The 27,370-nt window shown below is 38.6% G+C and overlaps 2 protein-coding genes across 9 annotated transcripts in view; one reads left to right on the top strand and one right to left on the bottom strand.

The window, feature by feature from the left end:
* Cast (calpastatin) overlaps positions 1-12,795 on the top strand; it is a 129,084-nt gene extending 116,289 nt beyond the window's left edge. For 4 of the 7 annotated variants that reach the window (XM_029562274.1, XM_017797502.2, XM_029562273.1 and 1 more), the window contains 7 exons: positions 2,027-2,131; positions 3,716-3,808; positions 5,259-5,303; positions 6,312-6,407; positions 8,813-8,884; positions 10,931-10,996; positions 12,206-12,613. In XM_029562274.1, coding sequence (XP_029418134.1) covers positions 2,027-2,131; positions 3,716-3,808; positions 5,259-5,303; positions 6,312-6,407; positions 8,813-8,884; positions 10,931-10,981 — 462 coding nt within the window. In that variant the 3' untranslated portion in view covers positions 10,982-10,996; positions 12,206-12,613. Of the gene's footprint in view, positions 1-2,026; positions 2,132-3,715; positions 3,809-5,258; positions 5,304-6,311; positions 6,408-8,812; positions 8,885-10,930; positions 10,997-12,205 lie in introns of all 7 variants that reach the window. The other 3 variants (XM_029562275.1, XM_008830545.3, XM_008830551.3) reach the window with 1 other exon arrangement.
* Positions 12,796-14,021: 1,226 nt separating this feature from the next.
* Erap1 (endoplasmic reticulum aminopeptidase 1) overlaps positions 14,022-27,370 on the bottom strand; it is a 31,247-nt gene continuing 17,898 nt past the window's right edge. For both annotated transcript variants that reach the window (XM_008830543.3, XM_029562272.1), the window contains exons 11-19: positions 26,077-26,231; positions 24,594-24,673; positions 23,686-23,869; positions 21,881-22,037; positions 20,945-21,129; positions 19,924-20,085; positions 19,190-19,330; positions 18,495-18,576; positions 14,022-16,160 (exon numbers count right to left, since the gene is read on the bottom strand). In XM_008830543.3, the coding sequence (XP_008828765.1) occupies positions 16,005-16,160; positions 18,495-18,576; positions 19,190-19,330; positions 19,924-20,085; positions 20,945-21,129; positions 21,881-22,037; positions 23,686-23,869; positions 24,594-24,673; positions 26,077-26,231 (1,302 nt within the window). In that variant the 3' untranslated portion in view covers positions 14,022-16,004. The remainder of the gene's footprint in view (positions 16,161-18,494; positions 18,577-19,189; positions 19,331-19,923; positions 20,086-20,944; positions 21,130-21,880; positions 22,038-23,685; positions 23,870-24,593; positions 24,674-26,076; positions 26,232-27,370) is intronic.

The raw sequence follows: 27,370 nt of genomic DNA, 5'->3' as shown, positions 1-27,370 counted from the left end.
CTCCTTTCACTTCCTTTCCTTTTGATGTAGCATCAAAGCTTCCTTAGCACAATAGTCTCAGATTCTGATGGATTTGCATCCTCTTGGGACAGCTTGAGATCATCTGAAAATAACCAGAGACAGACGTGACAAAGGCCAGGCTAGCCACACATAGCTCCACGATTACTAGCTGTATTCTTGGGCTCTGATGAATCACATAAAACCAGAAAAATGGTGTGTGGTATGTGTGGTGTGTGTTTGTGTGTGGTCTATGTATGTGTGTGCGGTGTGTTTATGGATGCACGCACGTGTGTGTGTGTGTGTGTGTGTGTGTGTGTGTGTGATGTCTGTGTATGTATGTGAATGTGCCTGGAGTGTGTATGTATGAGCGTGCAGTCACAAAGGCCTTTCAGTAAAATGAATCAGTAGTAACCCAACTGCAGTCTGCATTTCAGTTCCTAACTCAGCCCAAAGTCTCACCCTACTGAGGCTGCTCAGAAGCATTTGCTGTCACAAGCTTCTGTCTTGCACCAGGAGGTTTTATAATGATTTCTCTCCCTTCCCTTTTCCCATTAGAGAGTCTTGCTTTATTTTAGAATGTCAATAAAACTAAGTGAACAGTTTTATTTAAATTAATTAATCTTAGCATATCAGAGTCAAATAACTATCACAAATCATGCAAATTTTCTTTACCTAAGATTCTGGCCTGTATCCTGAGAAATATTTTCAAAGAAATATATAATAAAATCATCTTTGCTGGAAAGCCTTCCTCAGAAAATCTTGAAATGTCATGAATGTGACTCAGTGTGACGGGAAAACGCCCACTTTCAGTGCCAGGACCTGGGTTCTGTTCACCTTTTAGCAATGTTGAAACAGCTGACTTAGCTTTTCTGCACTTGCTTCTTCTGAAACAGTCTGCTGCTTTCCCCAGAGGATTCTCACGTATAGCACATAAAACTGAATGAAGTGTGAGAGAACATTTTGGGAATAACTGCAAAATTCTACAGGGCACTGGACAGAGCTCAGCAGGGTGTCTTGTACAATATAGATGTTAAACATATTTTAATTGAATTCATATAGCTATACACTAAATTTATGCAGATATGAATATGCAACATTTTGAATGTAGTATGTTAAAAGACTATACTGAAAAAAGCTCATTTACTTACTGAGCACCAGCACAATCCTCTCAGCAACAGGAGTTATAGGTTGTCTTCTTTGCATTTCACAGCTGAGAAAATTCATGTCCAGGGCTGTTAATTACCTTAGCTGAATCACACAGCACACAAATGTAAAAAAGCATGTTATTCTAGTCACCTAGAAATATTGTAGTTCTGGTACTCATAACTTCTTCCCCTATACCACTAGTTCCCATTCATTTCTTCAGTTCTACTTTCTTGGGCTTCCTGAAGGTAAGGTGAGATTCTCCACTGGTTCAGAAGCTCTCTACAGTTTTTGTGGACCCTCATCCACAGTGTGTCAGAGAAGCCCTCTTTATTCCAGTGATACCACACTGTCTGAGATTTGGTGTCCCAGGAAATGACGTGATGGCACTGGGCCCTAAGGCTATACTTTATGTGTCCTCCTGGACCTGATCTTACAGCAGCGACAAAACCAAAGACATACTCCCCTCTCTTACCAGCTCCTACTTGCTAACCTTCTGGCTACATCAGTGGATGGAAACTTTGTTTAACTTCTCAATGGAGAGAAGGGGACCATCTGTCTATGGATCCCTTAGGTGACATTTAGGTCACCTGCTAGGGTGTGGCCCCTGCTACTACCACTAACTTCCTTAAGCTGAGAAAGCTGGCTAGGGTAAGCAGGGGGAGTCCATCCTCTGACCTTACTGTGCAGTTTGGGTGCCACACTCTCTCCCTTCCGCCACCAGCACTTCGATTCTCTGACACTGTGTCTTCCCTTGACTTACTCCTACACATCTTTCTCTCACAAGAAGCCAGGTCCACTCCTGTAAAGTTGAGGTTCCTGGGTGACTTCTTTTGTATGGTTTGGCCAACTTGATACTAATTCCAAATTATTTACCTTTTAGAAGAATGACAAAGAACTCGATGATGCATTGGATAAACTTTCTGACAGTCTTGGGCAAAGGCAGCCTGACCCAGATGAGAACAAACCAATAGAGGACAAAGTGAAGGTAAAAGAAAGCATGGATCAGTGAAACTTATAAGGCTTTACAACACATAGTCCCCACCCTCCACAGAAAAACACACTTCTGGCATTATCTGGCAGTGAGCAGTTGGATCACTTAAATCTTTTTTACAAGCATAACTGAATCTGAATTCAAATTGTACGTGAGAACCTTGGGCTATGCAAAGGTGTGTGTATGGACACAGGAGATAACTCTACACACTGTATGCAAGTACAAATATTTATACTCAACATAATACTTGTTAATCCATTTCAACTTCTTCATTGTAGTTTGGAATAAAGAAGTAACTGGGGCTGAGGGCATGGCTCAGTGAGTACAGTGATTACCATCCATTCCTGACAACTTGAGTTGCAATCTGCAGACTTGTAGTGTGAGCATTTATAATTGTAGAGATGGGAAGTGCAGACAGAATTGTTGGATGCTTACAGGCCAGCTAGCCTGGTGTACACAGTGGAATGACAATAGAGTTTGTCTCCTTTTTTTTGTTTTTTGGGGTTTTTTGTTTTGTTTTTTGTTTGGTTTTGTTCCATTGGGGTTTTTTGTTGTTGTTGTTGTTCTTTTGAGGCAAGGTCTTACTGTGTAGTCCTGCCTGGCCTGGAACTCACTATGTAGACCAGGCTGGCTTCTGTCTCTCAGAGATCTGCCTGCCTCTGCCTCCGCAGTGCTGGGATTCAAGGTGTCACTACCCACCTGGCTAGAACCTGTCTTAAACCGATGGAAGGTGAGGACTGATATCTAATGTTATCCCCTGATATCTATACCCATGTGTGGCATTTCTCTCCTCTACTCTCCTCTCCTCTCCTCTTTCTCTCTCTCTCTCTCTCTCTCTCTCTCTCTCTCTCTCTCCTCTACACATAAATATGCAAACACACACATATACAAACACACACAAAAATCATACAACATAACATCATATAACATACATGCAAAAATAATAAAATTGAAGTAACCATCTGAGCATCTGAAACAATGTCCTAATGAAAACGCATTCCTGTCATTGCCAGAGTCATACTGAAGTGCACTTAACCTACATTTTAAAAATAAACTGTGTTGTGCAGAGGTTAATCTGAACTCCACAGATTGTATGACAGACCAGGAGCCTCATGGGCGAGCATGCTAGGGTTGGTGTAGCTTGCTCCGCAGCAGGTGCTTCCTCGAGCATTCTGTGGAGATCGCCCATCTTGCTCTTTCAGGGTAGCTTTAGCATTTTAAATATTATCGCCCTGCGTGCCAAGTTATGGTGACCTGATTTTTAATGAAAAGTGAAATTAAAATAGACAAAAAATTATTCTCTTGGACTTTTATCTCCTGGAAAGGTTTCTGGGGGTGACTATTGGTCCTTCGTTTCAGTCTAAAATCCAGATGGAAAATCCACAGAAATGAGCTGACATATAGAAACGAGAGTTTCCATTTTTCAACTGTCTGTTGTCATTTTGTTGTTCTGTTGCTTTAAAAAAATCATATGTTTTGTTTCCGAAATGTACAATAAATACAGCATCTGCACTTTGGACAGGATTTTATAAGTGAAGGAGGAAATGCATAGCTCATTTATCTCTTCAATATTTACAGGAAAGAGCTAAAGCAGAACATAGAGACAAGCTGGGGGAGAGAGACGACACCATCCCACCTGAATATAAACATCTCCTGGACAATGATGGGCAGGTAAACGGAGGCACATAGCTGTATTGGGTTAACATTTCAAACTATTTTGGCTTCAACTTCTCTTGAAGTGAATAGAAGATAAATTCTTACAGTAGCATAAAAATATATCATGGCCGAATGCTTTTAATGCCCCTGCAGAGGTGGCAAGCCGGCTGTCTACCATTCTGTTACACCTGCATGAGCCAATCTCATTAGATATTCATGTGCTGGGCCCTGTGGTATAAACTGAGTTCAGTGATGTTAACTGATGCTTAATAATGATTCCAAGAAATATGTAGTTAAAATTACTTTCTTTAAAAGTCTATAGAAATGCCTAAATCAATGAGATTTTCAAAGGAAGTGGTCTCTGTATAGGGAGAACAGAGGGGGAGTTAGTGTTGTTGGGAAAATTAAGAGGGTAAGTAAATAAGACAACTCCAAGCCCTGGCCTCCCTGCCTTCTGCCACAACACCAGTGGCACTGTAGAGTCTGAGGGCAGGCAAAAACCTTCTTTGTAGTCATAAGTCCTGTTTTGCCATCACCAAGTGCCTGGGCTTTGGTGTTCTTAGGTTGACATGACTTCTCTTCCTTTTTTGTTTGGTTCTTACCTTAGAGGATGAATAATCCTTTCTAGGCTGTCTCATCAAATAGAAACAAGAGTCCAAGTTACATCTTCTGTGTGTACTGATTCCTTTGGTGGGGAGGACCCTCCCTGGCCAAACAGTGCTATCAGCCTCAGTGCCTGCTGGTACAGGGACTGAGTGATTCTCCCTGCTTGTGTTGAGCTTTCCTGGTGATGGCCATTTTCCTTCTGCTGTGATCACCACCTCCCACATCGATATTGCCACATCACCCTGCTAGAAGTGTATTATTTTAGTGTCCTTGCCTTTGAGGATAGAAGAATCTCTAATGAATTAGGTATACTTGTAATCTTATCTGAAAATAATCTTCAAATCTTTTGAAAATGTAGTAAGTACCAGGCCCGATGGTGCCTATAATCACAGCTACTTAGAAGGCTAAGGCAGGAGAGTTGGAAGTTCAAGGCCAGCTTGGGCAACTTAGTTTAAAAAAATAAAAAAGAAAAAGGGAACTGGAGATGTAGTTCAGTGGAAGTGCACATGCCTGAAGTGCATAACGTCCTGGGTTCATTTCCCAGTTACATCAAAACCAGCCAAACAAACAAAAAGCTCAAAGCATTTTTTGTAACATTTTAACTAGAATTATAAATTCTAATACCTGATGGCATAAAATGTCTAAATAATATCTGTGTCACTTCCCGGCCAAGAACCCTGCATTTCCCCAGGGCTGATGAAAGGTTGTGAAGGTGAAGGGAACTGGTACAGGAATGATTGGGAGTCATGTTTATCAATTCTTGTCAAATCTTTGAACGATAGATTCTATAAATGCTGTCTCTACCTGAATGAACCTGTAAAAGAGCCAAGTTTAACTAATAACCTGCCTTGTTTTTAAGGACAAGCCAGCAAAACCACCTACAAAGAAATCAAAGGAACCAAAGGTAAATACTATGGTGTGGTATATTTTCAATGTAAAAATTCTAAGTGTAGCTTTTTCATTTTAAGGAAATTAGAATTTATTGAATGTCTTTGTCCCATCTGTGTCAAGGTGTGCATATAAGGATGTGTATTGTTTATCTCTTGTTTATCTATTAAGAGACTTTTAAAGATAGACAGTGCTATTTTCCAGTAAGAAAACTTGTTTTAAAGAGTGTAAGATAAACCAAATATGGTGGCATATGACTATAGTCTTAGTACTTGGGAGGGGAAGCAGGAAAATCAGGAGTTCATGGTCATCTTTGGCTCCATAGTGGACTTGAGGCCAGCCTGTTGTGCATGAGATTGTCGTAAAAAAAAAAATGTAGGAAAATAAAGATATTAAGTTTTTTTTTCTTTTAAAAATATTTATTTTTTAGCCAGGCATGGTGGCGCATGCCTGTAGTCCCAGCACTTGGGAGGCAGAGGCAAGCAGATCTCTGTGAGTTCAAGGCCAGCCTGGTCTACATAGTGAGTTCCAGGTCAGCTGGGGCTACAGGGAAACCCTTTTTCAAAAAAATTTTTTTTTATTTTTATGTGTATGAGTGTTTTCATAGTGAGTTCCAGGTCAGCTGGGGCTACAGGGAAACCCTGTTTCAAAAAAATTTTTTTTATTTTTATTTTATGTGTATGAGTGTTTCTCTTACATATATGTAAGTGCAGCAGGTATGTGCCTGATGCCCATGGGGCCCAGAAGATGTCATCGGATCCCCTAGAATTGTAGCCAGTTGAGAGCTGCCATGTGGGTGCTGGGAACTGAACCTGGGTCTTTTACAAGAGCTGCCTCTTGTAAATATCTGTACAGAGCTGTCTCTCCAGCCCTGATACCAAGTTTTCCATGTTTTACTAACTCCTCTGTATTGTTATTATTTTAAAAAATAATGTCAGCAAGTTTTTTTTTTCTTAAAATTTTTTTAAGTGTGTGAGAAATTGTGCCATGGAGCATCCCTCTTGTGTTTCTGTTCATATCTCAGAAGCCTGAAGGTGGTGATCAGGACCCCATTGATGCCCTCTCAGGAGATTTGGACAACTGTCCCTCAGCTACAGAAACCTCACAGAACACAGAAAAGGTACTGTGCTTTATCATATTAACCTCTTTGAAATATATGGGAGCATGCACATATGCTTGTGTGTGATTTTTACACTGTAGAATGAATTGAATAATGTTACAGACGATCTGAAAATGAACAACTATAATTCCGCTCACACCACTATTTGGTCTATTTCCCTCTATTTGTCTGTTTTGCAGAGTTACCCCAGGGTCTGTTTATAACACATAACTTCACATATCACTGTTGTCCATATGACTTATAACCTCCACAGCCATCATCTTTGGTTGCCACACTGTTTTGTGGTGTGACAGTACTACTGTCTATGCTCATGAGACCATTTACTCCCCAGGGCCTCTGAAGTTTCCACCGAATCTCCTCTTGGCCCAGCTGCCTAACTTTTCACCCAGCAGAGCCCAACCCAAGCCTCAGCTCCCGCAGGGCTTCTACAGGGCTCCTGCAGGACAGCTTCTCACCCCTGTCCTTTCTGGGGCCAGCCTTAGTGTCCTCACATGCACTCTCTCCTTGCACGTGTTCACCTGTCACTACTTGTGTATTTCCCCCTGAAATATGTACTTTATACAGTAGTAGGATCTTTGATCTCTGGACTCAGCATTAGCAAAGTGCCTGATATTTATCAGGTGCTCAGAACACATAATTTAAAATGAAAAAAAAAAAAAACTAAACCCATTATTTTGTACCATTAATAGATGCTAATAAAAATGAATATAAAATGAATGTGTAATTCGACAAGTGTAGGGCACTTACCTATAAACCACATCATCTCATAAATCATGTAGAAGGCAGAGTGAATTCTTCATGCTTCAGATTGCTGTTGTTTCCACTGCCTTTAAACACACCTGGCAACTGAACCATCAAGCCTTCCATACAAGTGATCAGCCTCCTGTTTCTCTCTCCTGGAAAATCCTAAATTAAAAGCTTTTCTCTTCTCCTTTCTTTTTATTTTTCTTTCTTTTTTCCCCTTTATTTTCTCCATCTCTTTCCCCTTTCCATCCTATCTACTCCTTTCCTCTTTTAGGGTAAATGTACTGTATTTTCACATGCCACACAATCCAACTTTCTGCAGCTCTTTATATTGTTACATTCATTTCTCCACTTAACACTGAAAAGATTTTTTACTCCATTGACACATAAAAGTCAGCTTAAGTAGAGAAAAAGCTTTGATTTTTTTTTTATTCTTGATATGTTCACATTTGTTTTTTTCATTTTAAATTTTATATGTACAAGTGTTTTGCTTGCATGTATGTTATGTGTACCACATTCATGCAATATTTGTGAAGGCCAGAAGAGGGCATTGAGATCCCCTGGAACTGGAATTACAGATAGTTGTTAGAGGCCATGTGGGTGCTGGGAACCAAACCTGGGTCCTCTTCAAGAACAGCCAGTGCTCTTAACTGCTAAGCCATCTCTCCAGCCCCTTATAATTTTTTAAAAATTGCATGTGTGTATTTTATTTAATAAAAGTCTTTATAATTTTTTCAACTTTAGCCCTTGAAAAGAGCAGTAGACCTGTAGATTTGTTCATTTCCTCATTTGCAACTTTCAGCCTTTCTCCTTCATTTCCTCATTTGTTCCTCCCTTTTTTCTTTTGATTTTCCTTTGTGCATTTGAGCTTTTATTTATTTATTTATTTTATTTTATTTTACTTTTGTAGGTGAGGTCACTTAGTGGGGTTTGTTTTGCTTTGTTTGTTTTGTTTTTCCATGTCTGGTGTCTTGGCCTGTTTTACAGAGTGTGATATCTTCTTGCTGCATCCATATTGTAGCAACTGGCAGGATCTCATTATTAAGGCTGAGCAGTATTCCACTGGGTCTACAGATTGCATTTTCTTCACTTGTTCATCCATCTAAAGAAATTTAGGTGGTTTGCATATCTTAGTTATTGTGAACAATACTGCAATAAACAGAGTGCAACATCAATATCAGATGATTTCATCTCCTTTGAGTATATACTCAGAATAATGATTGCTGGGTCATTTGATAGTTTTAGATTCTTCAGAAAGCTCTCGATTGTTTTCACATTAGTGGCATCCATCTCCATTCCCACACACAGTGTACCAGGGCTCTGTTTTCTCCACATTTTTGTCAATACTTGTTTCTCCCACTTTGTTAATGAGACACAAGTGCTGTTTTGGAGCACAAAATAGTTTGTGTGAAGATTTGCCACAGAACTTGGCAAAACACTAATATGATCCACAATTCCTTACTTAGTTTTATCCTTACTTCCTGCCTAAAATGCTTCTGTGTACATTCACTGTTATTTAAAAATTGATTACCAAGCAATAATTGGAGAACTGCAGGCTACTAGAAGGAATAGTTTGGATTAGTCTGATGGCAGGCAGTGTATGGTTAATGTCTCCATGGATTGCTAATAGCCAGAGCCTCATTACATCTCTGTTGCCTTAGGATAAGAGCAAGAAAATGGCTTCCAGTTCCAAAGCACCCAAGAACGGAAGTAAAGCAAAGGATTCCTCCAAGGTAAACATGACTGCAAATATACCAATATTACTTCTGCAATTATAAGGAAGTGGTGTTTATCCTCTTAGAAATATAGCTTCTTACTGTAAGTTATTTTTAAAAAAGACTTTTAAGTACTACCTACCCCATAATATAATCTTGCTAAAGAAATTGAATTTTTAAAGGTATACATATATATATTGTTCATGTGTATATATGTGATATCTTTAAATAGTTGGTGATATGGAAATATAAATTAATGTTCTTAACACAATTCAAGTAGTCTGTGTTTCCTATTTTTATTATAATACCACCAGTGGATGGTTTATATAGATTTTTGGAGAATGTGAGGTGGTCTAGTTTAATTTCTGTTGCTGTGTTAAAAACTCTGACCAAGAGCAAGTTAGGGAAGGAAAAGGATTATTTGGCTTATATTTCCAGATCAGTCCATCATGGGGGAAGTCAGGGAAGGAACTCAAACAGAAACTTGAAGCAGAAACCATGGAGGATTCTGCTTGCTAGTTTGCTTGCTGACCCATGCTAGCTTTCTTATACAGCCCAGGACAACTTGCACAGACATTGGTGCTGGCCACTGAAGGCTCAGCCCTCCCACATCAATTAACAATCACGACAGTACCCCACAGGCATGCCCACTACCCAATCTGATCTGGGAAATCCCTCAATTGTGACTTCCTTCTCAGGTGACACTAGGCTGTTGTTGACAGTGAAAGCTAACTAGGACAGACAGCTTATAAAATTAGGGACTATATTGGTGTTTCTACAGTCCAATATATTTGCTGTATTGTACTTGGGAAGGAGATTAGTAAATAATGAGATGATTAGTTCATTTACTGTGGTGAAATTCTTGAGACAATTAAGTTACAAAGAGAAAAGATTTACACTGCTCGTGGTTTTGGAGGTTCTGTCTCATGGTTGGTCAGCCCCATTGCTTTGCTCTTCTGGTGAGGCATCACTTTATAGTGGGAGTATTTAGGGAGCAAAACACTTACCTCATCAGCCAGGAAACACAGAAGATGAGGAAATGGAGGGCCACACCCCCAGTGAAATGAGGGCACACCCCCAGTTGCCTAAGGACCTGCTATAAGACCCAACCTCTGAAATGCCGTAGCACACCTCAGTGTGCCACACTGAGACCAAGCATTTTGCACATGGTTCTTTGGAGCCATTCATTCCAACTTAGCAGTGCATGTGCTGTACAAAGTAGAATGAAAGCTAATGAGTCCAAGTTGAATGTTAAGAGTTGACCATTAATGTGGCACAGCTGTAGGAGGCTTCCTATTACTAAAATTCCTTGGGCTGTAGTAGGAATGGACATTTCCTCAGAAAAATTTAGGTCCCTTCAAAGTCCATGTATGACTGAAATGATTATAACTAGGATCTTCTGAGCATGATGGAAAATTAAAGATACTGCTTTAAAATTTGTAGTCTAGTTGGAGCAAAACTCTTAAGAACTAGCTAATGGAGTCTTCCTGTAATTGATTACATGTCAAGATACAAGAACATTATGTCTCAAACAGGTTAATTTCTTACTTGATTATTTAATTTTAGTTATGAAAGTAGATGTTCAATTCATTCACAAAAAGCAGAAACCATAATAACCTGACAAAGCAAGAGATTAGCTGGCTAGTCATTCCCCTATGCAGGAGAGGATGGGGACACTGTGGGGTGGGGGGATACTGTGGGGTGTAGACACTGTGGGATGGGGCCACTATGGAGTGGGGCCACTGTGGGATGGAGTACTGGCATCCAGGAGCACCTATGCATTTAAAATTTTTATTGGAGTCTTAAAAATAAGTCTAGTTTAAGAAATTTAGGATTACTTAAGGTTAGTTATAGCTTATAAACTTACAGACTTGAAGGGGAAGAGCTCAGCATGTTTGGGTCAAATCAAGAGAAACTTAGGACCATCTTATTTTCCCCACTGACTGCTGTCTTCTGCCCTTTAATCCTGAGGATCCCACTTTCTCATTAATCTTTCCTGGTGAATCGGTTGTTTAGCACTTAAGAAATAAAAGAGCTCATTGATGGCTTTGCATCCCCTTTTAGAAAACAGAGGAAGCATCTAAGCCAAAAGCTGAAGAAAGAAATACAAGTTAAAGTTTACACTACTGGGTAAGTTGAGCGTTAATTGTAAATATTGACAACCATACCTTCTACCAGTCTGCATCATGGGAAGAGAAACAAAGCCTGTCTCTTGCCCATTTCATACTTGCCATATAGCACTCTCAGGAGAGCCATACTGCAAAATTTGAAGTACTCTATTCTCTGAAAAGCAATAAAGAGATGACTGGGCTACTGGAATTTTTTTTTAACCCTGGGCATGGTGGCACACACCTTTAATCCCAGTAGAGACAGGAGGCTCTCTGTGAGATCAAGGCCAACCTGGTCTACCTAGGAAGTTCCAGGTCAGCTGAAGCAATCTCAAAACACGCCCCCCCCCAATTGTGTGTGTGTGTGTGTGTGTGTGTGTAATATGACTGAGAGTTCTTTAAAATATTCAGCCAAACTCTGAAAAAAACTTATCCTTCTGAAACTGGTTGAATCTTCATGAATTCCAGATGATTATGAGTACAGGCTTTTGAGGCAAAGCATCAATAACATTTTACAACTTGTAGTGAAATGGTGTGAATTGATATCTGAAATGCCAATGTATGCAGAATGGTGGAAATTGCAGAATTTGGGAACAAAGGAAAAATGTAACCATTTTTACTTGCCTCAGTTTTGGAAAGTACTGTGTTCGGCTCTCATCTATCCTTCAATAGTTCTGTAAGCTCTGTCGTGAGAAAAGGGTCCTTTCTTTCAGAGAGGGAAAGCCTATCTATAAGCTTTAAAAACATAAAGCTACATACTCACCAAAGACTAAAAGAAATAAAAATGGGGCTGGCAAGATAGCTCAACAGGTAAAGGTACTTGCCACCAAGTCTGATGAACTGAGGTCCATCATTGAGACCTACATAGTGGAAGGAGAGAATTAACTTCCCACAGGTTGTCCTCTGACCTCAACACACGTGCCTCCCTAAACAAAACTGTAAAAAAGAATTTTAAAAAGAAATTAAAATGTGGGTTAAATGAACTCTCTCACCATGATCCATTTTTATTTCCTTATAAAGATGAGTTGGCATACCAGTTAGAACTGCTCTAAAATTTTTCTCAGAATTTAATAATAAATTTCTACCAATAAGGCACTCATATTTCCTTATAGGAAACTCCTTTCTTCTTTTTGTTATATAATGCTTTTGCCAAGTGACCTATTTTCTGTTTATGAAGTATGAAAACTATATATCAAACGGCTCACCAGATTTTCTGTTTGAAATTTTCAAGGTACCGGATCATAAATTCTTCAACTGGTGGATGGTGACTTTTGAAGAACCAAGGGCTTTGGCAACAGACAAACTTTCTGGGTGGCTTCTAGACAGTGGTATTTGTTAGGTCATTTGACATCTTAAACATTGGTTTATTCCTTTCCAGAAAGAAAATGAATTTGTCTGGTTCACCTGTGTTATCGTATTGAATATTGACACACTTCCATTTTTTAATTGCCTTTAGTTGGGAGAAAGGAAGCTTTATATTTGTAAGAAATATATTTGATAAAGTTTCTTAAAACACCAAAAAAATAGGAAAACTTTGCAAACTTTTGCACATTATACACACAGTGCCTATAAATATCATTAGTATTTCTGGTTTGCACTTAATATTTTTTGGCATTTGAAAAATAATGCTTTAATCATTTGTCAGTGTTCTGATTTCTTATTACCCGCCTTTCCTCTTGGGCTTTTGAACTGTATTTAATGGTTCTTTGGGTTGATGTAGATAAGTCAAACATAAAGTATTGTACATTGGGTACATACCTCCTTTTGGGCTGCTAATAATAAATTAATGACAGATAACCTGGGCAACCCAGGGAACACCAATCTCCTTTCATGTGTGAACCCTTCTTTACTAATAGTGAGGAGTTCTACACCTCATAGAACATGTTGCAATTTGAACTAAGTCAGCAGAAGAGCAAAATGCAGGCTAGGGAAGTCACTGCATAGCAAGTTTCAAGAATACAGCTGAATTCTTTGAATAATCTTCAGGCTTAAAACAATGTTGGCTTACTATTTTATTCAACTGTGCTTTCTACTCTCTCTACATAAAAAACCTGGATGGGAATCATTTGCTTAGACCATTTGCCACATAGTCTATAGGACCCCGCTTTATAGAAGTCAAGTTTACCAAACACAAAGATGAACTTCTGCTTTAAAGATACTGTGTACATATCTGTATGTATATACTGGAGTGTAAAATCTGCTTCTCTACCACAGCAGTTTGAGCTATCCTAACTTTGAATGGCTTCAGACATTTCCGAATAAATACTTCATGAGCACTGCACTGATAATCATTGATGGAATTCTGATAAATAATTAATTTTATCCTTATTTCCTGGCAGTGAAAGCTGGAAAAGATATCAGGTACATATAAACCAAATTTCTATTTTCCTTCTTTACTATCCCTTTAAAGGTTTTATTAAGATTTAATTAACTTGACTAAACATAAAGTAACATTGCCAATACTGCCTATGGGGGGGGCAGGTAAGGCCAAGTAAAAATAACATTTCTCATAGTGGACATGAAATTTTGTTAAAAGTCTGAAAAATACTTTATAAATCACACATATATCTTTTGGGTTTTAAGTTTTACTTGCAGAAAATGCTAAATCTCCAATCCCATCTAAGACAGTCACAATTCTATTTTGAAGACACTGACAAGAAAAAGATATTTATCCTGAGTGATTTGGACTGTGCATCTAGTCCTCAGATGTGGGTAGTATAGGTGTTCGCTCTTTTGTTTGTGTCTTAAAAATGCTGAAACCTTTGCCACAGACAGATATGCTACTAATTTCTATGCACATATAGAAATATTTTTAAATGAAATGCCAAAAGACAAAAATTTAAGAATGTCTGTAAAATCGCACATCCACTTAAGGTACTTGAATGAATGCCTTTTTTTTTTTTTAATTTTTGGAAAGTAGGACCATCCTCAAGATATGGGTATTCACTGATAACTCACAGTGACTTACATAAGACATGGGATCTAAAGAGTTTTGTATTCTTTTTTTAAAACCCATCTAGTCTGAAGAAAATAATCACAGTATCTCCTTAGAAGGAAAGAGCAGACTTTTTATTACCAAAACATTGCTGCACATTGTAATGTTTTGACTCTCTAGGAAGTGGGCTTTTCCAAAAGAAATGAACATAGGTAACCCAAACAAAATCAGTATTTCTGTATTTCAGTAATCAAGATATAAAATGCAATTAAAGGAAAACATTTTACATAAAGATCTTGGCTGTGTGTTCTTTTTAACAAGTAGTCTGGGGAAGAAATTACCAGTGATTTGTTTTTATTTTGAATTCTCAAGTCATCACATATAATCAATATAAAAGTAGAATTGTGAACACACTTGTGGTTTGGGTATGTAGTGTCCCTCCAGCAGGCTCATATGTTGACAGCTTGGTCCCCAGTTGGTGACACTAGTAAGAGGGAACTGGATCATGAGAGCTGTCATCTCTGCAGTTAATTAGTCCATTTGTGTTCTCTAATTCATTATTGTCTTCATAGTTGAATGGGCTTTTAGGAGGTGGTCCTAGTTGAGAAAATGGGTCCCTAGGAATGTGGCTTTGACAGATACATTGTGTCCCTGCACCCCTACTCTTGCTCTTGATCTGTTTTCAGACCACCATTGGGTAAGCAGTCTCCTTGCCACTTGCTATGGTAGCCATAATGTTCTGGCTCACTCCAGGCCCTTAACAGCTGAGCCAGTCGACCATGGAGTGAAGCCACTTAGCTCAAATAAAATATTTTGTCCTTTAGCTGGTCCTCTTAGGTCTTTTGTTATAACAATGAAAAGATAACATAGCATGAATTCCCCAAATCTCTCTCTTCCATTCTATATTACAGCAATATATTTTGGCATCTCTCGTATCATTCATATTCATTTATCCTGAAATTAATGCTACATATTAGAAATTCTTACATAATACTTCAAAACAAAGGATACAGTCTTCATTTACACTAACATAAACATCAATTTCACAATGTATTATCATTTATTGGTGACTCTTCAATGATTTATTGGCAGTAAGACCCAATATGAGTTATTCAGGAATTAAAAACCAGGCCAAATGAAGAGGAGAGAAAGAAAACATCACCCCCTACCTAAGGACCAGTGACTGATTGTCCAGAACATCTTCAAATGAAGAGTAATCCTGACACAGACCTGAATGTACTGTTTTTTCAGAAGGGACACTATCAGTGAGGGTCCAAAGGAAATAGGTGACAGGCAGATTAGATGTATATAAGGAGTGCTCTAGATGAATTTTTTACAAAGGTGCAAGCGGGGGGTGTGGAAACCACAAGTCCTGCCATAATTGGTACCAACAGGTTCCCACTAGGGTCCCTAGTCCTGAGTGAATGAGAAGAGGAAGTAGTTATAAGAACCAAGAGATGGAAAAGACTATGGGAAAGAGGGCCACCTCTAGGGAACTAAGATCACTGGTGGAAACCAACCAGAAGCAAGCTTCAGGGGAATAAATACCCCTACCCACTCCCTCCCTAACCCCAGTTCCAAACTCGTATGGCTCTTCATCGGTCAAACCAGAGGACAAGAACACCTGTGACCTGAACCCTGCAAAGCAGCACCCAGACATGAATCCAGGAAGAAAGAGTGGAGAGTGGACCTGGAGGGCTCAGCGGGATGGCTCCAGCACAGCCATGCTGGATCCAAATGTTGATTGTGCAGTGTGCTTTACTCTTCCATCTTGCAACACACTAGTGATAAATGACATGTCACACCCAGAGCTTTGCATGGTGCAGGGCTGAAGCACAAAATGTAAAATGAGAAGACCCTTTGGTTCTCTGTGACAGGGAACTGGGCACTTGGTTTACACTGCAGGGTATCACCCGTCAACAAAACCCATGGTAGCAGCAGACATTGAAGAAACAAACTTTGCACAGATAAGGTCAAATGTAATGAACTGAAAGTTTCTTTAGTGGGAGTCAAAACAACCATTTTTAGTTTGGAAATATTCAAATTGAACAGCATTTTGGTGATTATAAATCACAGGACTTGGCAAGAAAGTTTGTCACAGCAGTTGCAGCTTTTCGTTTTGAAGCCATATTCTAATTTTATCAAAATTCTTATCCATCCAGCGTATATTTTCCTCAATGGTCTCGATGGTTTGTTGAACACAACGGAGTTGAGAACCATTTTCTTTCAAAGAGCTGAAAAATCCTTTTACCTTGGGAGGAAAAGATGGATTTTTTGCAACATTAATTTTGTTACATTAAGCAAATGGTAACCTAAGGCCAGCTACAAGAAAACTAAAGCCAGAATTCCAGCATTTGCCAAATTCTACATAGAAAGCAGCCCCAGGTGTCTGGGTCTGATTATGTATAACTTGAGCTTCAGCTATATGAAATGAGCTCATGCCCCATGATGTCAGGGTCGTGTTTTTCTTTGTAGCTCTTTTATTTATTCACAGTTGTCAGGCTTTAAAAGGCTTTGCTGTTTACCATTTCATAATTAAGGTTTAATTGAGTGTGTCTAGTTAATGTGGATTCTGTTATATACACACAGATGCAGACTCGAGTTTTTAAACATGTGATCTGAAAAGAACGTGCCGAGTATCTTCTTTGCCAAGCAAAACAGTATCAACCACATGAATGCAGTCTTTCTCCCTGTGTTATTATAGCAGCACTGTAGGGAATGGGGTTCTTAGCAAGGTATAGTGGTAAGACACAAAACCTTGCCAATATTTTGTCCTAATCCACAATTCCTGTATTATTCCCTCAAGATAAAATCAACATGGTTTCCCATGGCTTTAGGGAGATAAGGTACTCTTGGCTCTGTGCTCAAAAAAATCTTTGTTCCTGTTTCATCTCCAAGTATCTGAACTGCTTAAGCTCACATGAGGAACAGGCTGGCTTTGCCACAGCACTGAAAATTGTACTATTGTCTTAAAGCATTTTTAAACTTACCCATAAATTTTCACAGTATTAATCCATCAATTTTTTCTTTTGTAGTCAGGAAGCAAGTATAGGCCAAGATGTATTTTTTGTTTAGCATGAATTCCAGACAGCTAATTCCTCAAAAATCCATATCATAATACCATATTAAGAGTTTGAGAATAACAGATGGAGGTAAAAACAGGTTACAGAAAGATCAAGTTCCAGTGTGAAATGATGCAGAGTTGTTCTAAAATTACAACTGAATCAAGTTTCTCATGGCCTCTTGCTGAAGGGAATGGAGGAAACACTTCCTCCTCTCCTGCCCTGCCCATGCTGCCTCTCAGTCTACTGCTGCAGGACCCAAGATTGATCCCTCATCAATTAAAAATCTCTTTGGGCACTCTTCAACAAACAGACATCAATGATTTGACTAATTGGCTAAAATACTCGATGCATCCTGAAAGAGCCCATCATCACGGAGTCACTGAAATGAAGACTTCTACACAGGCTATAACAAAGCCAGCTCCTAACCCTTTTCCTGACCCAAAACTGTCTCTTCTTTCCTCCTCTGTCCATATCTCAACTGAATACTTGATTCAAACTTGCCTTTCTGAGAACATATGCCATGCAATGGGCAGTTTATGATTGGAAGAAATTTTGCTTTTGTAGAATATGTATGTCTCATGTTCCCTCTCACCAGACAATGGGAGTGTTTTATGCCAATTTCTTATGTTTACCTGACCACTGGAAAGCTCTGTGATGACTTCTGGGAACCACTGCCATAATTATCCTCAGTATAGGCCCCTCATATAGTTATCTCCTGTCTATTATACTGATTTCTATTCTTTAGCATTTATTTTACAGATGGATTTTTACAGTTGCCTAAAATCCTTTGGAAAGTATGGTATATATGAGTAAGGGGAGAAATGTGACTTTGGCAATGAAGCACCTGGACCCCATAGCTCTTCCACAGTAGCTGGGTTACCACATCAGACATCTGTATCTCCAGTAATCATTTTTAATATCCTTTAAAAAGGACCAATTGTGTCAGTTTTTTTGAGTTCAAGGTTTTAAATTGCAGAGCAAATACATCTTAGCCTATCTCAGAAGAGGCATACAGTTTCCACTAAGTTATTTGTGACTGATTTTTGCTTATGTCAATACCATGAACTCAAAAAGCATTTGCAGATAACAAAATCCATTCCCGACACACCACATCTTTTGTTCCTTCCCCATATTTAGTAGTTAATAGTCACTTAAAAGAATTTCTTCTATACCTAAGGCTCAGGGAACATTGCAGAAGAGGGCACAGAAACATTGTAAGAGCCAGGGGTCAAGACAACTGCTACCAGATAATGTGTTCAGGCATGACAGGGAAGCTGCACCATGAAACCTCCACAGCATGGTAGTCTAACAAGACCTGCATAATGACAAAACCAGTTGACAATGCCAAGATGGATAGATACATTTCACAGGGTCCCACCTCAGTATGAAGTGCAAATACAATATTCATGTATGAAATTCTCAAAAATAAAACAAATTATATGAAAATAGGTAATAGAAAATTTAAAATATAAATCTCTCTCTCTCTCTCTCTCTCTCTCTCTCTCTCTCTCTCTCTTTACCTCTTCAAGCCGTGCTTTGGTAGAAAACTGATTTGTTGTTCCCATTACCATGTGAGCTAAGGAAGCTGAGCCAAGGTCAAACCTAGAAAATATCAAAAGGATTCATTCAATATACATTTAAAATATCTTATGTGTGCTATAACATTTAAACAATCTAGTTGTAAAACATAATCCGTACCAACAACTGACTAAAACATTAAGAACCCAAAAAGAAAGGATAGCTGCAGGCAGGCAGTGCTGCAAGACTTGGGCAAAGGCAGATGCAAAGAACAATATATGAAATCCTGTGGACAGGCTCGGGGGGCGGGGTGCAGATAGAAGAGGGGTTCTAAATTTGATTAAGATGCTTTGTATGAAATTCATGAAAAATTCAACAAAAAGATACATTGAAAAAAATAAATGTAAAATAAAATTTGAAATAGCAGGAGCACTGAGGGAAAAGCTGAGCTGGCCCTGAAGGAGAAAAGCTTCAAACAAGCCAGAGAGGCAGGAAGGAGCAGCCCGAATGCATAGCATTACTATCCAGATCCATGAGTTAGCCGTGGACTAAGGTTTTAAATCTTTAATGATATTCTAATTTAAAGAATTATCTTCAATTTAAGATGTCTCTTCATTCCATTGTGATACAAACAGCAAAGGTAAAACACAGGTAAAAGAGCTCATCCAGGCCCCGCATATCTTCCAGTACTACTTACTTTTGTACAATTTTATTCCAATTTTCTCTCAGAAACTTCCAGGCCAATGGATAGCCCACTGGGTTTCTGCCAATGAATGTAAGAATATGTGGAAACTCCTGAGTTTTTATTATCTCCCCCCTAAAACTTTGGTCTAGTAGCCTATAACAATTAAGAAAAGAAATGTTAGTAATGAATTATAAGTAATGGAAGTGTTACCAAAAGCTTCAATACTTACAAAAGAAAAATTCTGGTTGCTAATAATGAAGGTCAAAAAGGTAAATTAGTAACCAGAGTCCTGAAAAACTCATTATAGCTGCATAATTATTTTTTTATTAAAAAAATATTTTATTTATTATTTTTATGTGTATGAGTGTATTACCTGCATGTATGTGAGTGCACCCATGTTGTGCAATGCATCGGAGCTGCATAATTATTTAAAACTAACTTTTATATACTGTTTATAATACCTAGTCTCATATATTCTCTCATTTTTTCAAAAGAACAGCTAAAAATCTCTGTAATAAATATTTCAAGTATGCTATTGCTTTAAAGACACACAGCACATACTCGTTTAACTATTTCCCCTAACAGTTGGTTCTAATTATTTGGCACTGTCATTAGGTGTGTGCCCACTTTGCACAGTGTTCCCAGAAGAATAGACAATTCCTGGCCAAGAGAACCAAAATAAGTGCCAGAATGCTCTGTTCTAATTTCACTGCCCTCAGCTACATGGACATCAATGACTGACTCACCACTGAAGCTTCTCCTGATCTTGGCTCGTAGAGAGGGCAAATTCAATTTGGCCTTTCTCCGTACTGAACAAAGAAGACTGATATTTATTATAAAGAAAATCCCAACCTTCAGTGCTCTGGGCCCCTACAGCAAACACTGCCAAGGTCACATCGCGAGGGAGGCTGTGGGAAAAAACACACTCATTAGATCTTAGGATGTAGTGAGAACTCTTAGATACATAACAATGGCCAATTATGAACAGAGAAGCACAGCAGGAAACATAAACAAAAATTGCTGCTTCCCTCTCTTACAGTTTGTGAAGACAGCAAGAGAAAAATGTCTAAAACTAGCTTTCAGGGAGCCTCAGATACATAATGAGAAATGTCACTCATAAATACCTACATATCTAATGTATTTTTTAAAATTCTGAGTGACTCCCTCAGTAGGCTCATTTCAGGTAAAAAGAAATTCAACTGAGACAAAATTTATTTCAGGAAGACAAGTCCGGAAGCTCACAGGCTCACAATCAGTAAACATTTCTTTAAGGAAGTGTGCATAAATGCTTGCCATAAATGATTCCTGGGTGCCATTAAGTTCCAAGTACAAACTGACTGAAGCAAGGAAGGAGTCAAGATGTCCAGATATATGGAGCCTGCCTTGGGAGGCAGTGCTAACAATTAGTAGGTACTCCTAGAAGAGGTTTAGGAGATCTAAAGAAGCTCCTGTAAAATGCATTGCCTCCTTTTCAGTCTGGCATGGCTGTATCAGCTCAGTCATTTTATAATGGGCTATACAAAGAAGAAATTACTGTAATCTGGTTCTAACTTCCCTGATATTTGACTTTCAGGTACAGAGATTCTCTCACAGCATGTCTTAAAACAGAAAGTTGAGAAATATATAGATAAATCTTGAAAAGCAAGTTGTTTTCCCAAAAGTAGGAAAATCTGGTCTATCCAGCTTTCCCCACTGGGCCATACCAATGATGGGCAACAGGAAGGATACCCTTTATGTTGATAAACTGGTTATTCAGTAGGGACTGACCTCAGATTTCCATTGGACTCCTTCCACTTTCTGAAATAGCCTTCTGCCGTCTGCACACAGGGCTGATACTTGCGCACACAGGCAAGAAGGAGGAGCTGGCTCCTAAGCATTCTCTCTGAGATGGAGCCCTCATCTGTCCATGTCTGCTTATCAATAAGGCCCCTCAGCAGCCTGAGGAGGAAGGTCTGGGGAATAGTAAAGAAGATAGTGGCATATAATGAATAAGCACTACCATAGATCACGTCATATTCATATTCACCATCTAGTACTCAGGTGATAAGAAATGTTACAAATGTCTACCTATTGAAATGCATTTTAATAATGTTAGGTGACTCCCAACGTGGTACCAGGTCAGATAAACAGAAATTCAGATAAGACTGACCTATAGAGCTTAATCCAACTCCTTTTAAACCTTAAAGCTCTGTTTATATTTTATTATAAAAGGGCTAAAACCAAAAAAATAATGATTTTAGTATTAACACAGTCAGCTTTTCTAAAGCTGTCTACTTAAAATCAGGATGAACTGCCACTCATATAGTTATGACTAAATTTTATGAGCAACATGTATAAATTTTCATGACATTTTATAAAAAATATCAATTTTATCCCTCTTATTCAAGTACCAATCAGAGTCCCAGAAAATATTAATATTAGCCATCATAATAGAGAAGCAAAATGAAATAAAAGATCTGTAAAGGGAAAAATCTATGAAAACTAAGTACAGAATCTAACACCATCATTTCCATTTTAGTATCAATTAAAACCAAAACCTTTGCTAGTCAATCCATATTGAATTTTATTTACTTTTCCTTAATGTATAGGAATACAAGTGCATATTTGTATGTGTAAATATATGCACACACATAATAGTAAACACTTTTTATCCATGAGAAAAAATACAATTATATATTTATTTTACTTATCTCAGGCTTTTACCTTGAACTGAGTTTCCACCTCATTCATATCTCTTTTCTCCATTAACTTATACATGGGTACCAGTTCATTCAATCCTTGGAACACAGGCATAATTTCAGTTTCATTTTTCAAGTACAGGATTAAATCCAAGGCTTTTTCAATCGAGAGCCTTCCAATGCTGAGCAAGAGAGATCATCGTTACAGGTTTATAAGAAATAACCTCTTTTTACTTCAACATATAATAATCTTCTAGCAAAGCAGTCAATCAGATATTAAAAATGACTTTTACATTCAAATATTTTCTGTTTCTCGTAAGATCTGGCAAGATTACACATGGGAAGAAGATTCTCAGTAATGGAGCAAAGGCTAGCTTATGGTTAAGATGGAGTGGCATATGTTAGTGTCATCTGATACACTAGGTTGTGTTTTGAACTTTCAGAGTAAGATGAGGATTTACCCAAGATCCTCAGGCAGACAGACCAATGAGATTGCCTCTCAGCAAAAGTGAATTCCTGGCATAAACATCTCTGTTAAGACACTGGATATACATAGAAACCCTTCATGGCTGTCATGGCTAATAGTAAAAGCCTCAGTGGTAGGATGTATGCTCACATCAGTAAACACAAATCCTTCTAAGATTCAAACAGCAATAGGTCATGAAGAGGAATTTTGGTGCAGGAAGAAACAGCTAGATAAGCAACCTGTAACTTCTCCCCATTATCTCTGTCACCTCACTGCGGTGGCAGAAGAACCAGAAAGAAGTACTCTGCATCTAAGGTAGAAGAACTTGGGCGTGAGAATTACAAAGCTACCCCTGTCTACCCAGACGCCCCCACTCAGGACCTAGTTGTGCCTAAACATCGAAAGACTTTGAGTTTTAGGCTTGGAAAATATTTCCGTACTCAATCATTCAAAGATCATTTGGTTGGGCCAAATTTTATAAATTATATTCCATAAAGATACCGGGAAGTCTAATCAGCCAATCTAGAGGAGGTCTGGTGGAGGGGGGAAGGGTTAGTATGTGGATGGGGGAGGAGGTCTTGATTAAGAACTGTTGTATGAAATGTACAAAAGCTCAATTAAAAAAAAGAAAAAAAAAAGAAAGATACTGGGCTGAAGAGATGGCGAAAGCTGGTGTTCTAGATCCTACTGCCAGCGTATAAAGACATCAGTCTCACAGTGGGGAGCAACCAGCACTGTGGTCTCTGCCAGCACCCACATGGTGGCTATGAACCATCCTTAACTCCAGTTCAGGGGAATATGACACCCTCTTCTGACCTCAGTGGCATTGCACGACATGGGTGCACTTACATACATGCAGGCAATATACTCATACACATAAAATAAAAATAATAAAATTTTTTTAAAAAGATACTGTGAAGTTCAGTTATCTTTTATGCATCGCTCTTTTAGCACAATGGATGTAATGTGAACAATTGGGCCTGTTACTTAATCTCCTAAGAAGGTTCTAAGAGGGTTATAGATCCAGCATGGGAGAAACCCCATCGGCTATAGCAGAGCGAGGACACCGCAGGCTCACTAGGACACTGTCTCTGGGTTTTCTGCACACTTGCCTCAGCCCAGTTTGAGTTGCTAATGAGAAAGAGTAAAATATAGATTCTATATTTCATATTACTTTGCAGTGAAAGACAACAGGTGAAGCATCAGGCTGAAAGCAATGTTGCACTGTTTGAAGAACTTAGGGGGAAATATCTTTCAACTTCTTATTAGCAATCAATCCATCACTTTCATCTCCAGAAATCAAGTATTTGAACAGTAACAGCTGCTTTCAAAAATAAACCACAACTTTGCACAGCCTGTATTACCTGACAAGCTGAAACGCATTGTTGATGAGACTCGCCCGATCATTACTGCTGACTGCTGTGTGTGCTCTTTTTAAAAGGTCAGTCAAAGAATCCCATCCATCTCCCTCGTAATGCACGATATAATAGCCATTCATTCCCACGTTAAATTTGATCCACTCCGCTGCTTCTGGGAGGATGAGCACATCTAGAGCAAATAGAATAAATCATAGCTCCATTTGCTCTCTGGACAGATGAAAGCTTTTCTGATCAGAGGCTACACAAGGAAAATAGGGAAGACTTCAGTATGAACAAATGGAAATAATTTATTTCCTGTAGAAACCAGACAGCAGCAACCTAATACACAAAAGCCAACAGTAGCTTTAGACACTAAAAACAATGCAACCCCATTTATGTCATACGAGAATATTCCCCAGGAATGATAACAAACTAATGATAATTTTCACTGTTAATCTCTCCTATTTAGTATCACAGAATTCTAATGTTTGAACTTCTGTCATTATATTGCCTTTTGAAAAATCAAAGTGTGTGTGTGTGTACACATGTATATGCATGTCTGTGGAGGCCAGAAGAAAATATTTTTGTTCCTTGGATTCTGACCATTTTTGTGAGGGAAAGATGGTGAGACAGGATGACTTGCCATTTAGCACCTGCCAATCTTCACCTTCCTAGCACCAAGATTATAAGCCTGCAGCACAACACTAGGCTTCTTTTTTAGTGTCAGTTCTGGGAATCAAGACTTCATGCTTACAAGACAAATACTTTACAAATGAGATGAGTCCAGGCAGTATTTTCAACCCAGTCCCTTTCATTTTAACCAAAATAAACAGCAAAAGGAGCTTGGTATTTAAGTCCTTACCATTTCTATACCTCTTCCAGGAATTAAACTAGTTATTTCCAAAATAAATTACCTGTCTTTGTCTTCAGCAAAAATCTCTGGACTGAGTTTGATTTGCTGGTAATAAATGTCAGTGGAACATGCCACAGGTACCTGAAAGAAAGGAGATATGCACTGTTCATTTTTTCATTCATTCAACAAGCAGCTATTAAGACACCACCCATCAAGTGCCAGGCACTGGCTAGTTTAAAGCAGAGTGGCATTGAGACCACAGCCAATATCTGAGATCACATCGAGCCTGTTTTCCAGCTCAGCTACTATTCATCCTTCTTAGATTCCTGGTGTAGAACTAGGAATCTGGGCTCCAGTGAGAAATGACTGGTGGCCTGAGTTCTAACTCTAAACAATGACCACTAGCAATGGCACAAGCTAGTAGTATGTCTTTCCTTAATCATGTACTGAGGAGACACATGCCGCTTCTACAGAGTTCCTCCCACGATGCACAACCTAAATCTGATCAAGAAGAAATGGTCAAACATAAATTGAAGAATATTGTATCAAAGGAACTATCCTAAACTCACAAATGTCAAGTAACACAAAGATTAAAGAATTGCTGCAGAAAAGATGAAACCAAAATGGTGTGGCAGTTCGGTATGATATGTGACATGATAATGAATTCCAAATAGAAAATTTTGTTTTAATATAAGGATATTTTTAAGAAAATTAGGAAAGTTGAATAGGCTTTAGAGGTTACATAATGGTACTGTATCAAATTTATTTCCTAATTTGATAATTGCACTTGATAATATAAATGAAATCGTAGAATGTTTTCTTAGAAAAGGAGTAAATGTGATAACATGCCTGAGTGCTCAGTGCATAATGTGTGATCTATTACATATAATACATACACACTGCCGACATATATGTAGGTTATATATTATGTAAACATGTTTTCTTTATACACACACCCAGAAAAATAAAGCAAGTGTGATAAAGAGTTAACATAGCTGGGTAAAGCATACATGGAAATTCTTTTTAGTATTCTTGAAATGTCCTAGTAAGTCTGAAATTGCTTCAAGATAAAGCAAAAATTTTTACAGTGTCCATCCTGAGTAGTCTATTTTCAACATCTAATTTTTAATAATACTCTTCTGGAACACTAAGCTGACAGTTTCCAGGACCTAACTCAGTCTTCCAAAGAACAGAATTGAGTCTCTCTTACTTCCCAGAAATCACATAAATTCTTCTGTCAACTCCAACCTAAATGCCATGCACTACTGTAATTTAGTAGCAGCTGCTTAGATCAGAGTTGACTTCAAGCCAGTGACTAGAAATTGCATCCTATTAAATGACAAAACATGAGAACATAAAAATAATTCTAGATCACCAGTTCTACTGAGATTAACCAAGATTTGAAGCCCCTTTAATCCTTTAGGGAAGGTCAACAGCACAGGGCATACAGGTTCTGTTGAAACATTCTAAGGTAGAAGTGAGGGCACAGTTTCAAAAGGGAGGTTTTATCCTACCAGGCAGATGTTTTACACTGAGAACATTACCCAGTCTCCAGGGCACTGTCAGACCCCTTCATATAATGTTCTTGCTTCATGTGCACATTCCGTCCTCTCATGGAGATGGTTATCAGGGGAAAGCCCTTCTGTAGCGTCCACGTGTTCATCATGGTTTTCACATCCACGCCTTCCTGATGCCAGTGCTGGTTTACACACAAAAAGGGAAATGCATCACCTAAGAGTCTCTTCTGAGAGGAGAGGAGGACCAGCTTGTTCTCACAAGGCCACTGCTGTTGCCAGCCACCTCTCTTCTGCAGTCTCATGCCCTGGTTCCCTTCCCCTTTGTCCACAGCCACTGAACCTTGACTGTTTACCTTTCAGTCACCTCCTCTAAACCTGCGTCTTGACAGGTAGAAAATTTGCTCTGCATGGCACAGCTAAAGGCCAGGCATACCCTACTGGGCACCCAAGCAGGCATGTAAGCAAGTGAATGAGAAGAAGGGAGAGAAGGTGGCCAAGTTTTCAACACCTACATGACTGTGCTGGCCCTCAGCCACGCAAGGTGGGGGAAGGTGCTCTGTGAAGAGGCTTTTCTGATAAAGTGACAACAGAGACCTAATGAACAGTTCTAAACTCAAAAGAGGATCAGTTCCTTGATACTAAAAAAAAGCATTCAGGAAAAGATTTGAGAGTTAGTAAAAGGATAAAATAATCTACTGAATAAAGAAGAAACTACTGGATAAATCAATCGCTAAAACAAAAATAGCTAAGGAAATAAAAAAGCAAAGTAGATAAAATTCGGTTGAATTTCCAGAATCACCCATAGCTGTCTATGAAAATATTCCATAAGCCCAGATTAAACAGACTCAGTCTATTTTGTGGCTCAGATGGTATGAATACTTTACAGCTGAACAGCTGAAAACATGAGTTGAAACTAAATTCAACTTTCTACCCTGCAAGTTACCACCATATACTCTTGCATTTCACATTTCCATAACTTCATGTAAAATCTGGGGTGGTAACAGTACCTGGACCACAGGTCTGTTGACACGAGTAAAGGAGATAATATACCCGAGTGCTCAGAATGCACTTGATAACATATTAAGTGTTCCAGAGTGTTCACCACCATTGTGTGAATTTTTCATAAATGCAGAGTCTAGAAATGACTAACATGTCCCGTTTACTAATAAAATGAATACTTAATCTGCCATAGAGCCTTATTATAAGGTCACTGCTTTAGGGAGAGTGATGTGAAAGGAATTAGTGTCTGTGAGAAGATTTTGTCACAGAAGGTTATGCCACACCCTCCTGCACAGATAATTCCTAAGAAAAAGTGTAAAAG

Source organism: Nannospalax galili, unplaced genomic scaffold (genome assembly GCF_000622305.1).
Source record: "Nannospalax galili isolate Female #2095 unplaced genomic scaffold, S.galili_v1.0 scaffold1014, whole genome shotgun sequence".
Lineage (NCBI taxonomy): Eukaryota > Metazoa > Chordata > Mammalia > Rodentia > Spalacidae > Nannospalax > Nannospalax galili.
The sequence above is the reverse complement of the archived record's forward strand: the minus strand, read 5'-3'. Positions and strand labels throughout refer to the sequence as shown.